Raw genomic sequence first — 12,328 nt, forward strand, 5'->3', positions numbered from 1 at the left:
AGCTGTTGGTGTGGGAAGGCGTAGGAGAAGTGGAAAAAAAGTACATAAGTATTGCCATACTGGGACAGACCAAAGGTCCATCAAGCCCCAGTGGGCTCACAATCTAAGGGGACCTTTTACTAAGCTGCAGTAAAAAGTGGCCTGCTCTAGTGTGTGCGCACTGGGCCATTTTTTACCACAGCAGGTAAAAGGCCTTTTTTAAAATGGGGCAGAAAATGGCCGTGTGCTAATATTAAAAGTAACAAGTGGCAATTTACTGCCACCTATTTACTTGGCAGTAAGGGCTCATGCGCTACTCGTATGGTAATCAGGCAGCCAACGGCAATGTTGCCACGCTGCCAATTACAACTGGGAATGCCCCCCATGGTAGAAAATAGAAAATTATATGTTGTGCTGGGCGGGGAGGAGGTATGGGGGGGAGGAGGTAGAAGGTGGAGTAACAGGATCACTGGATTCTCTTTTGTGCTGTTGTGGAGAGATGTAAGATGGTATGGTGGGGTCACCAAGCCCCTTTTTGTAGTATGGTTGTAATCTGTTGGATTGATCATGAGCCCTTGAGCCCTGGCCGAGGCCCGCTGACCACAGAGGGCAAGGCCTAGGGGAGACCAACCAGCCACTACACACCTCAGCTATCTAACACCCCACGCCCACACATACACTACACCTCAGGAAGAAAGGGAAAATAGGCATACAAGTGGGCCTCACGGCCGACCAGGAACCGATGCACTCAGACACACGCATACGAGCCTCACGGCCGAACTGGAACCAATTCACACCCAGGGAACTAGCGCAGGTAAGGCAAATAGCTCAGGAAGCACCCCACAACCACAGAAGGGTACGGAGAGAACAACTAGAAGGCAGGGCTGCCACAAGAACACCGCAGCCAGGAAACCCCAAGGCCTGAAGGGAAAAACTAACTAAAAGCCACACTAGCCAGAGACTGGGGCACAGAAAACAAAAGGTAAACTAGCCCTCTAAACAGAAGCCAGAGGCAAAGACACAATAGGGAGGAAGAAAATCATCTGTCTAAACACACAGAAGTCAGAGGCAGAGACACAGTATACAAGGGGTTAAAACTCACTGAACCAAAAGCCAGAGTTAGGGCAAGATAGGGAACATGAAACAGGGAAAAACAGAGTACCTCCGAAGGAAGGGTGAGCACAGCCCCCTCCGAACAAACAAAGCAGCTGGCTTCCCACAGAGAACAGCCGCCAGAGAGGGAGAGACCCAGCTGGAGGTAAGCGAGCTGATTACACACACACGCTGACAGAAGCTAACCCAGACAAAGGAAACTAAGACAGGGCTGAATACACACACACACACACACCAGCCAAGCAAAAGTGAGGCTGAGGCACGCCGCCACGCACAGCCACGTCCGGGACGGGTCATACCGCTACCGCCCGCTAGGTGATGGATGCGATCATGCGAATGCAGTGCGACCAACAACAACGATGCCACCGACGCGCTGCCTCTCTCTAAGCCCGAAGGTAGGTGGGCGTGGGCTGATGATGTCTTCTGAGCCTGCCCTGAGCGCGGGTGCCCGGGATGTACGCTAGGGTGGCTAGGCTCAGCTGCTGCATGCGGTGTGTGTGTGTGTGCACTTGGGTGGTGGGCGGGCCTGAGGAAATCGGACGGAGCCTGAGATCAGCTGCCAGAGCGCCGCGGGTCGGGTGCTGTCTCTCTGCCATCACGTTAGGCAGCTAGGCTGCTGCTGCAGTTGTGTGTACGCTGGGTGGGCGGGCCTAGGCTGAAATTGGGTGGGCCTGGGCCCACCCGTAGCTACGCCCCTGACACACACACACACACACACACACACACACACACACATGCTGGAAATAAATAACCCAGACAAAGGGAAAGTAACCGAATAGGAGAAAACAGACTCCAAACAAGAGCACAGAACAACGTTCTGACAGAGAACTGCAAAGGTTATAGCCACCTAGGAAAGTAACGCCAGAGCAGGGGTAGCAGGAACATGAAGGCTTAAGTACTACCCCCTTACGTCAGCTTAATCCCTGGCAGCCAATCAGGAATGAAGTTCACACACCCTCCCCTGCCAAACAGGCAGAATCATAACAATGGTGTTCGCTAGTACGTACTTACTGTGTAGAGATGGTAGCAGTCCAGCTCTGTCCCAGTAGGAGGTATATCAGTGTTTTATGTATGTGCTTTCCAGACTCATGAATTTTTATCAGTGTGTTTGTGAGGTTACCATGTAAGAAACGTTCCACAGTGCTGGCTCACTTCAGTAAAACCTTCACTGGTGATATACTAGCTTCCTATCATGTCTTTTTTTGGGGATGATAACCATAATGCATGAGATATTGGCATATTCATTTGTATACATCATAGCCCACCCTTTGGTAACTCCCCAAGGGTCAAACTATGCCCATGAGAATGAGCAATCTAGCAGGTTGGGGCCTCAAGTTCCCTCTCAAGGGAAAACCCTTCCTTCCTCTGAGAGATTTCTTTTCTCCATCCTTTTCTCCTCCTCTACTAAGATTAATGAGAGGTCAACATGCAGATTACTGGCTGCACATGCAGGAAGGGATTTGGTGCAAAAGTTAACTCACAGAGTAGACATCAGCATGCAGCATATTTAAAATGTATGGTAGGAGACTATTAGTTAAAATGCAGTAAATGCCAAGAAATTTTTGAGGGAGCACAACTCAAAACAATTTATCACCAGGTCTGAGGAAGCAAAGAAGGGAAAGTTGACAGGATTCAATGCCCCTCATCCTGGCCCTCTTGCCCTTGACATAAAAAGTTACCTGGAATCTATCAGCCCTTCTCCCCCAACATAAAAAAATAAATCCTTTGTAGACTATCGCCCTCTCTCCCCCCACCCCAACCCCCTTCAATATAAAATAATTCCTCGTTGTCTAGTGTACTTCCTCCCCTCATCACCCACATCAAAAAGTCAAAAGGCAGGAGTGATGCCCACTCACTGCTGTCTCCTGAACTGCCCTAAAGCTGTTGCTCTTATGGGCAGATGATCAAAAGCCCCGCGCTGTTCCAAACAGCGCTCTAAAATAGCGCTGGAACAGCGTGGGGCTTTACTGCCCTATGATCAGAAATAATTGCATGCAAATTTAAGCAAGTAATTCTCTCTGATCATGGGGTAGAAATGCGGAAGGATTGTGCCTGAGCATGCACCCACAGTTGGCAATCCTCCTGCACTTGCTTGATAAGTCTGGGATGCCAAAAGCCCAGACCTGTCAAACACAGGGGCTGGAGGTCCATGGGACCACCAGACCCCAACTACCCCCGCCCCGAGCCAAGTGAAACGGGGGGCTGGACGTCCGGTGGGCCTCCAGTCCCTGCCCCCACATAAGTTTGGGGGGCTGGAGATCTAACTCCTTAACTTTATCCAAAGATGGGTAATTTATTGTTTAGCACCCTCAATCAGTTTGAAAAAGTTGGCGAAGGGTTTGCCGCAGTCAGCGAGCCAATCTTTGGTGAGCTGGTCAATGATCATTGGAGATGAATATGTTTAGAATGCATTGCATGCTACTTGTGCTAAGAGCCCTGTTTTGCATGTATTTGCATGCTAGTTGCATTCAGAGCCTGCGAGCACGTTGTTTCACATGCTTGGGGGCTCTGATCATAAGGCGGGTAGCAAATGCAGGCGCTAGTATGGCACTAACTGCCTCTAGCGCCTGCATTTGCTTCTAATCATCGGCCCATTAATGAATGCAATTGCTTTCACTGCAACCCCTGATGTCTCCTGACCTGGGTGCTGTAGCTCCTGCAGCTCCCAGCCTAAAGCCTGCTATTTAACCCTGCTTGTGTCTTAGATGCTGGGAGGTGAGGGCAGTTCCTGAAATGCATTCTTAGTCTTTCCCTGTCCTGATATACTCATCACAATATGCAACAAAAGTGGGGGGGGGGGGGGGGGAGGGAAACTATTATAGAAAGAGGGATAGGAGGAGGATAAGGGAAGGAATGGAGCTGAAAAGAAGGTGAGTGGGAATTAGTGATAAAAGAGGAAAACTGAGCAGGGAAAGAAAACAGATGCAGAGGGAGATGATAGTAAGAGAATTAAACAGGTAGGCAGGGCTGGCCTTAGGGAAGTGAAATAGGGCAGCTGCCCCAAGCCCCCAGAGTACAGAGGGTTCCATGCCTGTCTGAAGCTGAAAGAGACATAGCCTGCTATGCATAGAAGCCAACTTTTCAAACTGATTGATGGGTGCTAAACAATAAAATTACCCCTCTTTGGATAAAGTTAAGGAGTTAGCGAATATTGGGGGTGATGAAGCTACCATGTAGTAAATTTAAAATGAATCTGAGAAAAATTTTCTTCACTCAACGTGTAATTAAACTCATGGAATTCATTGCCAGAGATGTGGTAAAGGCGGATAGCTTAGCAGAGTTTAAAAAAGGTTTGGATGACTTCCTAAAGGAAAAGTCCATAGACCGTTATTAAAGTGGACTTGGGGAAAATCCACTATTTCTGTGATAGCAGTATAAAATGTTTTGTACGTTTTTGAGATCTTGCCAGGTATTTGTGACCTGGATTGGCCACTGTTGGAAACAGGATGCTGGGCTCGATGGACCGTTGGTCTTTCCCAGTATGGCAATACTTATGTACTATGCACAGAGCTGGCACCTATGCCTGGTGGTAAGTTTAGACCCTCCACCCCCCTGAAATTTCTGCCACGGGCCACAGCAGGTTTTAAACATCAGTTCTCCATAATGAAAGGTAAAAAGGAATATGAAAGATGATCACAATAGAGACAAGGCACAAATAGGCCAGAATGGAGAGCAAGTGCCCCCACTTTTTTTTTTTCTATTTTACATTGCAACCTGTTATAAAAGAATCTAATCTTTCCTCAAGCTGGCACTGGCATATGCAATGTTCATTTAAAACATTTATATCCCGTTCACTTTGTATTTTTTTTATGGGATTACAACTGTAACTGTAAAAGTATTGTCTTTTGCAGTAGAGGATGAGAACAGCTCTGAAACTGAATCCTGATATAAAGAGCCTCAAATCACTATTTGCTGTAAGTCAAGGTGCCTGTCCTTAGCTGTGAGTCCGAGGTTCTGTACTAGTCTCATGGCTCTAGTTACTGTAGGAAAGGGCTGTTCTTTTACATACTATATATACAATAATTGCAGCCTATGAAAAGGGTAAGTCTCTATTCTCTATTAGTTTGCTGTGTATATGCAAGCTGCTCACATGTTTTGATTTGTAAAAGAAGCATTACCCCCAGGCTAGCAGCCATGAAACCTTCAGTTCCTCTTGCATCAGAAAGAGGGGAGGAGGAGTGAACTCAATCTCTCCTGCACTGTGCACCATAAAGAGACAATTTCAGAGCATAGCATACAGCAAAACACAAGATTTAAAATACTCAGGTTGCACACTTCCTCCATCCTCTCAACTTGTCCTCCCACAATCTTATCTGCAATAAAATCCATAGCCCGTAAAACAAGAGAGAGAGAATTTCAGATATATAAAAAAAAGTAAAGATAAAAATGGGAAATTATACGCTGGGTATGTAGCACAAACCCTTGATCAGCTCCAGAGAAAGACTCACCGAACCTGCTATGCCTCCCCATCATCCCCTTAAATCACTGCTGCAAATGATGTACCTCAATCTCAGTGATCAGCTGCTGTGTGCTCAGCCCTGGTCTCCTCCACCAACTTCCACGCCCTGAGCTTGCAGAATGCTCTTGCAGCAGGAGTCCAGGCTGTCGCTGATCAGCACCTTATGCACGTCGGAGGAATCCATGGTTTTTGTCTTCAGGGCACAATAATTCCACTCAGTCTGCTAAGGGAATACACTTTTTCTTACAAGGTGTCTGGTGAACGAATCCTGTAAGCACACAATCAATCCCCTTACCATGCACAACACTGATTTCTACAGCTCCTCCTTCCTCTCCTGCATCTCTCCACCTCCATCTATACATCCCTCCCAATACCCATCGTTTTCCTCGTATTTCTCCACCCTTGTCTCTCTTTTTGTTCCTCCTCTTTTGCAACTACTTTCTACTATACCCGGCTTTCACCTTTTTTCCATTTCCTGCTCTTCTCCTTTTCTTTCTCCACCTGTCGTTCCCTATATTTATTACTTTTTTCACCTACCTATCCTCTCTGTCTCTCCAAATTTTGACTACACGTATCCCTAGCAATTTCTTTGTTAGGAAAAGATGCAAGAAAACTGTATTAGCATAACAATTTGCATGTATTGCCAAAATAAACCTTAACATGCTAATTTTAAGGGATTTGAAAATGTAGAATAGCACTTTATAAGCTCAGTGAACTCATAAAATTGCCCTTCTTTTAAGTGATACAAACGTATGCATTCCGGGGAATATATTTGGGCTGAGCAGCAGGGGCTGATGTATATGTGTACTTTATAAAATACTAGTAAAAAAAAAGCCCTGTTTCTCATTGAAATGAAACTGGTGGTTTAAGGAATGATTTGTTTCATTGAGATGACTTTTGTAGGCTTTGTTGAAGAGATGTGTTTTCAAAGCTTTGCGAAGCTGGTTAGATTGTTCATGGTTTTCAGGGCCTTGGTAAGCATTCCAAAACTGTGTGCTTTTGTACGCAAAGGTCGTAAGCATACACCTTTTGTACTTCACTCCTTTACAGCTGGGGAAGTTCAGCTTGAGAATTTGCGGGCCGATCTTTGGCGTTTCTGGGCGGTAGGTCCACTAGGTTTAACATATAGAGTGGGCATCTGCGTGAATGATTTTGTGTACGGTCGTGCAGATCTTTAACTCATTCGTTCCTTGAGCGGAAGCCAGTGCAGTTTTCTCTCTTAGGGGCTTCACACTTTCATACTTAGGTTTTCCAAAAATGAGTCTGGCTGCGGTGTTCATGGGCTGTTTGGAGTTTTTTAATGGTCTGTTCTTTACAGCCTGTGTACAGAGCGTTACAGTAGTCCAAGTGGCTTATTACTAATGACTGTACAGGGTGCGGAAGATGTTTCTTGGGGAAAAAAGGTTTTATTCTTTTGAGTTTCCACATCGATTGGAACATTTTTTTTGTTGTAGTCTTCACGTGGGTATCGAGTGTGAGGTTTCGATCAATGGTGACTCCAAGAATTTTCAGATTTTCTGAGATAGGAAGTGTGCAGTAGGGTGTGGTTATAGTGGGGTAGTTGTTTGTGTTGTATTGGGAAGTGAGAACTAGACATTGGGTTTTTCTGCTTAAGTTTTAACCGGAATGAGTCCGGCCCATGAGTGCATGATCTGGAAGCTCTGTTAATCTCGTTGGTTATTTCGTTTAGTCACTCTTGAACGGGATGTAGATTGTAACGTCATCGGCATATATGTAGGGGTTAAGGTTTTGATTGCTAGAAGGTTCTGGCTAATGGTATCATCATTAGGTTAAAATTGTTGGTGAAAGGGGGGATCCTTGAGGAACTCCACATTCCGGTGTCCAAGGTGGTGATGCTGTCAGTATTCGTTGTAACTTGGTAGGATCTGGTGGTGAGGATCCTTCAACCATTTGAGAACTAGGCCTCCGATTCCGAAGTATTCTAGTAGGTGTAATAATATTCCTGATCCACCATGTCGAGAGGCACTAGACATTAGAATGTACAATGAGTATGTTCTTGCCGGTGTGCAATTGTTGTTTTTTGAATGAGTTCATTGCAGACCTAGTACCACAGGTTTCGGTGCTAGGATTTAAAGTACATAAGTACATAAGTAATGCCATACTGGGAAAAGACCAAGGGTCCATCGAGCCCAGCATCCCGTCTATGACAGCGCCAATCCAGCGCCAAGGGCACCTGGCAAGCTTCCCAAACGTACAAACATTCTATACATGTTATTCCTGGAATTGTGGATTTTTCCCAAGTCCATTATAGTAGCGGTTTATGGACTTGTCCTTTAGGAAACCGTCCAACCCCTTTTTTAAACTCTGCTAGCTAACCGCATTCACCACTTTCTCCGGTCAACGAATTCCAGACGTTTAATTATACGTTGGGTGAAGAAAGATTTTCTCTTTTGAAATTTACTACACTGTAGTTTCATCGCATGCCTCCTAGTCCTAGTATTTTTGGAAAGCTGTGAACAGACGCTTCACATCCACCTGCTGCACTCCACTCATTATTTTATATACCTCTATCATGCTCTCCCCTCAGCCGTCTCTTCTCCAAGCTGAAATAGCCCTAGCCTCCTTAATCTTTCTTCATAGGGAAGTCGTCCCATCCCCGCTATCATTTAGTCGCCCTTCTCTGCACTCTTTTCCAATTCTACTATATCTTTCTTGAGATGCGGTGACCAGAATTGAACACAACTACTCAAGGTGCGGTCGCACCATGGAGCAATACAACGCATTATAACATCCTCAAACCTGTTTCCATACTTTCCTAATAATACCCAACATTTTATTCGCTTTCCTAGCCGCAGCAGCACACTGAGCAGAAGGTTTCAGTGTATTATCGACGACGACGACACCCAGATCCCTTTCTTGGTCCGTTAACTCCTAACGTAGAACCTTGCATGACGTAGCTATAATTCGGTTCTTTTTCTTCCCACATGCATCACCTTGCACTTGCTCACATTAAACGTCATCTGCCATTTAGCCACCCAGTCTCCCAGTCTCGTAAGGGTCCTCTTGTAATTTTTCACAATCCTGTCGCGATTTTAACAACTTTGAATAACTTTGTGTCATCAGCAAATTTCATTACCTCGCTAGTTACTCCCATCTCTAAATCATTTATAAATATATTAAAAAGCAGCGGTCCTAGCACAGACCCCTGAGGAACCCCACTAACTACCCTTCTCCATTGTGAATACTGCCCATTTAACCCCACTCTATGTTTCCTATCCTTCAACCAGTTTTTAATCCACAATAGGACATTTCCTCCTATCCCATGACCCTCCAATTTCCTCTGTAGCCTTTCATGAGGTACCTTGTCAAACGCCTTTTGGAAATCCAGATACACAATATTTGATCGGAATCCTGACTGAGACTCATGTAGAATTGAGTGTTTGGTCAGGAATTCCGTGAGCTGTTTCATCACTATGCCTTCCATCAATTTTGTAGTGAGTGGGATAGAAGCGACTGGTCGGTAGTTGGTTAGGTCCATTGTGCTTTTCTTAGCATCTTTTGGCAGCGGAGTGAGTAGGATGTTTCCATATTCCGTGGGGAAGAGACCATTTAGGAGACTATAGTTTACTTGGTTCGTGAGGTCTTTTTGAATTGTTTGGGTGCGGCTCTTATTAGGCTGGTAGGGCAAATGTCAAGTTTGCATTGAGATTTGGCATATTCTCTGAGCCAGTGTGTGAGTTCATCTACTGAAATCAAGTCAAAGTTGGTCCATGATTGATCGGCTGGGTATTCCCCGGGTTTTGGGTCTAGGCATTCAAGGTTGCTTGTATACTCAATAGTGTTACTTGGTATCATGCGTCGGAGCTTTGTGATTTTTTTCATTGAAATAATTCACTAGGTTGGTTGCTGATGGAGTGTCTATGTTGTTCGAGGTGACCCGTGTGATGTTTAGGAGATTGTTTACAAGTGAAAAGAGTTTGTGCGTGTCCTTGTAGTTTGGTCCTATTATAGTTTTGTAATATGTTCTTTTGGTATGTCTGATGTTGTATTTGTATTTTCTTTGTAACTGTTTCCATTCTTTGAGTGTGTGTTCATTTTTTTTTTTTTTGCTCCATGCTCTTTCTAGTCTTCTGACCTGTGTTTTTAGTTCTTTCAGTTCTTCGTTGAACCATGGGATTGAGCTATTCCTATGTGAGGTTCTAGTTTGGAGCGGTGCTATATTGTCTAGAACTGTTCTGCATCTGTTGTCCCATTCTTGTAGAAATTGGGGTGATTCTGTGGTTGTTGTCCATTCGGTGGTATATATTTGTTGCCAGAATGTTAGAGGGTCTATTTTGCCTCTTGTAGTATAGGTTCTTTTTTCTTGTTTTGTTGTTTCTCTTTTGTTTTCCAGAGGAGGGAAGTATTTGCCTTGTAGTGATCTGACCATGGTGTGACTGTCCATTTTGTGTCCTTGATTGTGAGGTTCACGTCTGATGAAAATTTGTGAGTTATGATATCTAGCGTGTGTCCTTGTTTGTGGGTGGGTTGCATGTTAGGCCAGTGGATCTCCCAAAGTTGGAGGAATTCCTTGCATACGTGTACATTATTTGAATTGGTGTCTTCAAGATGGAGGTTAATGTCTCCTGCTATGAGGATATTCTGGGAAGATAGACAAGTATTTAATATGAAGTCCGTAAAGTGTATCTGTGCATCTTGCCAGTTAGCCGGGGGTCTGTAGAATAGGATTATATTTAGTTGATCATGCAGGTTAGGGTGGGTAACTCTGACTGAGGCTATTTCGAGTTGGGGGAGGATCGATTCAGGCTTTTGTTGTAACTGTGAATTGGGATTTATAGATTATAGCTATACCTCCACCTCTTTTTCTTTCTCTTGTCCAATGAGAGATTTTGTATCCTGGTGGACAAAGCTCTAGGATTATTGGGTCTTTGGTCATGGATCCAAGTTTCATTGATGAGAAGGAGGTCAAGGTGATCTGCCATTATCCAGTCAGTTATCGTTGTGGTTTTTTTTATTATTGATCTGGCATTAGTATATCCTATTTGTATTAATTGGTGTTGCTTCTATTATTAGGTTTCAATTTACTGTTTTCAAGTTTACCTCATATTATTGTATTTATGTTTATTCTTGGTTATTTTACTACTGTTATGTTGTTAACAAAATTGTAAGTTTTATGTTAAACTGTACCTGCAGTACACCGCCTTGGGTGAATCCCTTCATAAAAGCAGTTAATAAATCCCAAAACAAATAAATAAGAAATGCGGCCATTTTACAGCCATGCTAAAAGTGGCCTCATTTAGGGGGTCTTTTACAAAGGTGCACTAGTGTTTTTAGCACATGCTAAAAATTATTGCGTGCCAATCATATAAAAATGCTAGTGCACCTTTGTAAAAGGGGCCCTTAGCGCAGCTTAATTTTATATATATACAGTATATATATATAAAGCCTATACATTAATCATGATTAAAGTGTTAATTATTAATCGCAATTAAAAAATGTAATTATGATTAGTAATTAACCTACCCTCCTTCCCCTGCCCAAATGGTTGATCCAGCATCTCTCCCCTCCCCTCCTGGATTGCTGGTGGCTAGCTCTCTCTCCTCTCCTCTCCTCTCCCCACCTGGTTTATCTTTTGTTTTCAGTAAGTCTTTGCCTGCAGCACCAGCGGCAGCCATATTGAAAGGTCTGCCTGCAGCTGCACCAGGCTTTTCCCTCTGACCCGTCCCGCCCTCTTCTGAACAGGAAGTTGCTCTAGAAGGGGATGGGATAGGTCAGAGGGAAGGCCCTGTGCAGGCCACAATACAGCTGCTGCTGCAAGAGAAGACTTACTGAAAACAAAAGGTAAACCGAGTTGGGAGGTGAGGGGAGATGAGAAGAGAAGAGAGAGAGCCACTGGCAGTCTGGGATAGAAGGGAGAGATGTCAGCCCAATCGTGTGTGTAGGCGGGGCAGGGAGATAAATAAGAGCCGTAGTGAGAGCTAAGATGGGATTAATTTGACAGTCACTACTTAGAAATCACAGTATTGACTTGTGGTTATTAAAAGATGGGTACTATAGTTAATTTCCTGGCCAGAAATTGATTAAAAAATCAGGAGATTATGCCCCCTCTCCTCCACTAGTGAACCACAGCTTCCAGTTACCCACACGGCTGTGGGTCGGAAGTGGGAGCCTGCTGTTTATTTCTATCAACAGACTCCTCGGAAGAGCAGGATGGTAAATTCTAAATGTTACTATGTAACCCCTAAAGGGTTAAAAATAAAAAACAGTTTTAAAGTACCTGGTAAGGGAGGGAGACCACGTGGGATCATGAGCTGAGCGGCAACGTGTTGCTGGAGCTCCGAGTCCCGTGCCCGATACCTGACAAAACTCCAGGTCCCTAAACCTCGTTGGACTGTAGCAAGCCACACGTTTTATGGACAGATACCTGAGGAAGACAGCAGGAGCGATGGCACAAAGGCCAACGAAAAAGAAAAGATAGAGAAAGCAAAATCGGCCAGCCCCGAGAAAAACAAAATGGCCGAGGAAAGACGCGCTGCCACTTGGTGGATTCTCTGAAATGCAACTCGCACAGCTCACCACAGCTGTGGTGAAAGCATGGGATCCGAAATGGGCAGAGATGGAGCAGAAACTAGAAGCCTTGGCCACGCGGATGGACGGAATGGGAACACAAGTAGGGGATCTAGAGACCCATGTCTCAGCCCTGGAAGACGACAGCCGTAGCTACGGCCCAGACATAGCGACACTCAAACAACAATTGAAAGAGAGCCACGAGAAGCTAGAAGAACTAGAAAATCGTCAGAAGGAACAACATCAGAA

The 12,328-nt window shown here is 44.8% G+C and overlaps 1 protein-coding gene across 1 annotated transcript in view; it reads right to left on the minus strand.

The window, feature by feature from the left end:
• LOC115474244 (D-3-phosphoglycerate dehydrogenase-like) overlaps positions 1-5,735 on the minus strand; it is a 239,423-nt gene extending 233,688 nt beyond the window's left edge. Inside the window, 2 exon segments of the mRNA XM_030209629.1 lie at positions 5,596-5,643; positions 5,646-5,735. Coding sequence (XP_030065489.1) covers positions 5,596-5,643; positions 5,646-5,735 — 138 coding nt within the window.
• Positions 5,736-12,328: the final 6,593 nt, after the last annotated feature.

The sequence above is a fragment of the Microcaecilia unicolor genome, chromosome 7 (assembly GCF_901765095.1).
Source record: "Microcaecilia unicolor chromosome 7, aMicUni1.1, whole genome shotgun sequence".
Classification (NCBI taxonomy): domain Eukaryota; kingdom Metazoa; phylum Chordata; class Amphibia; order Gymnophiona; family Siphonopidae; genus Microcaecilia; species Microcaecilia unicolor.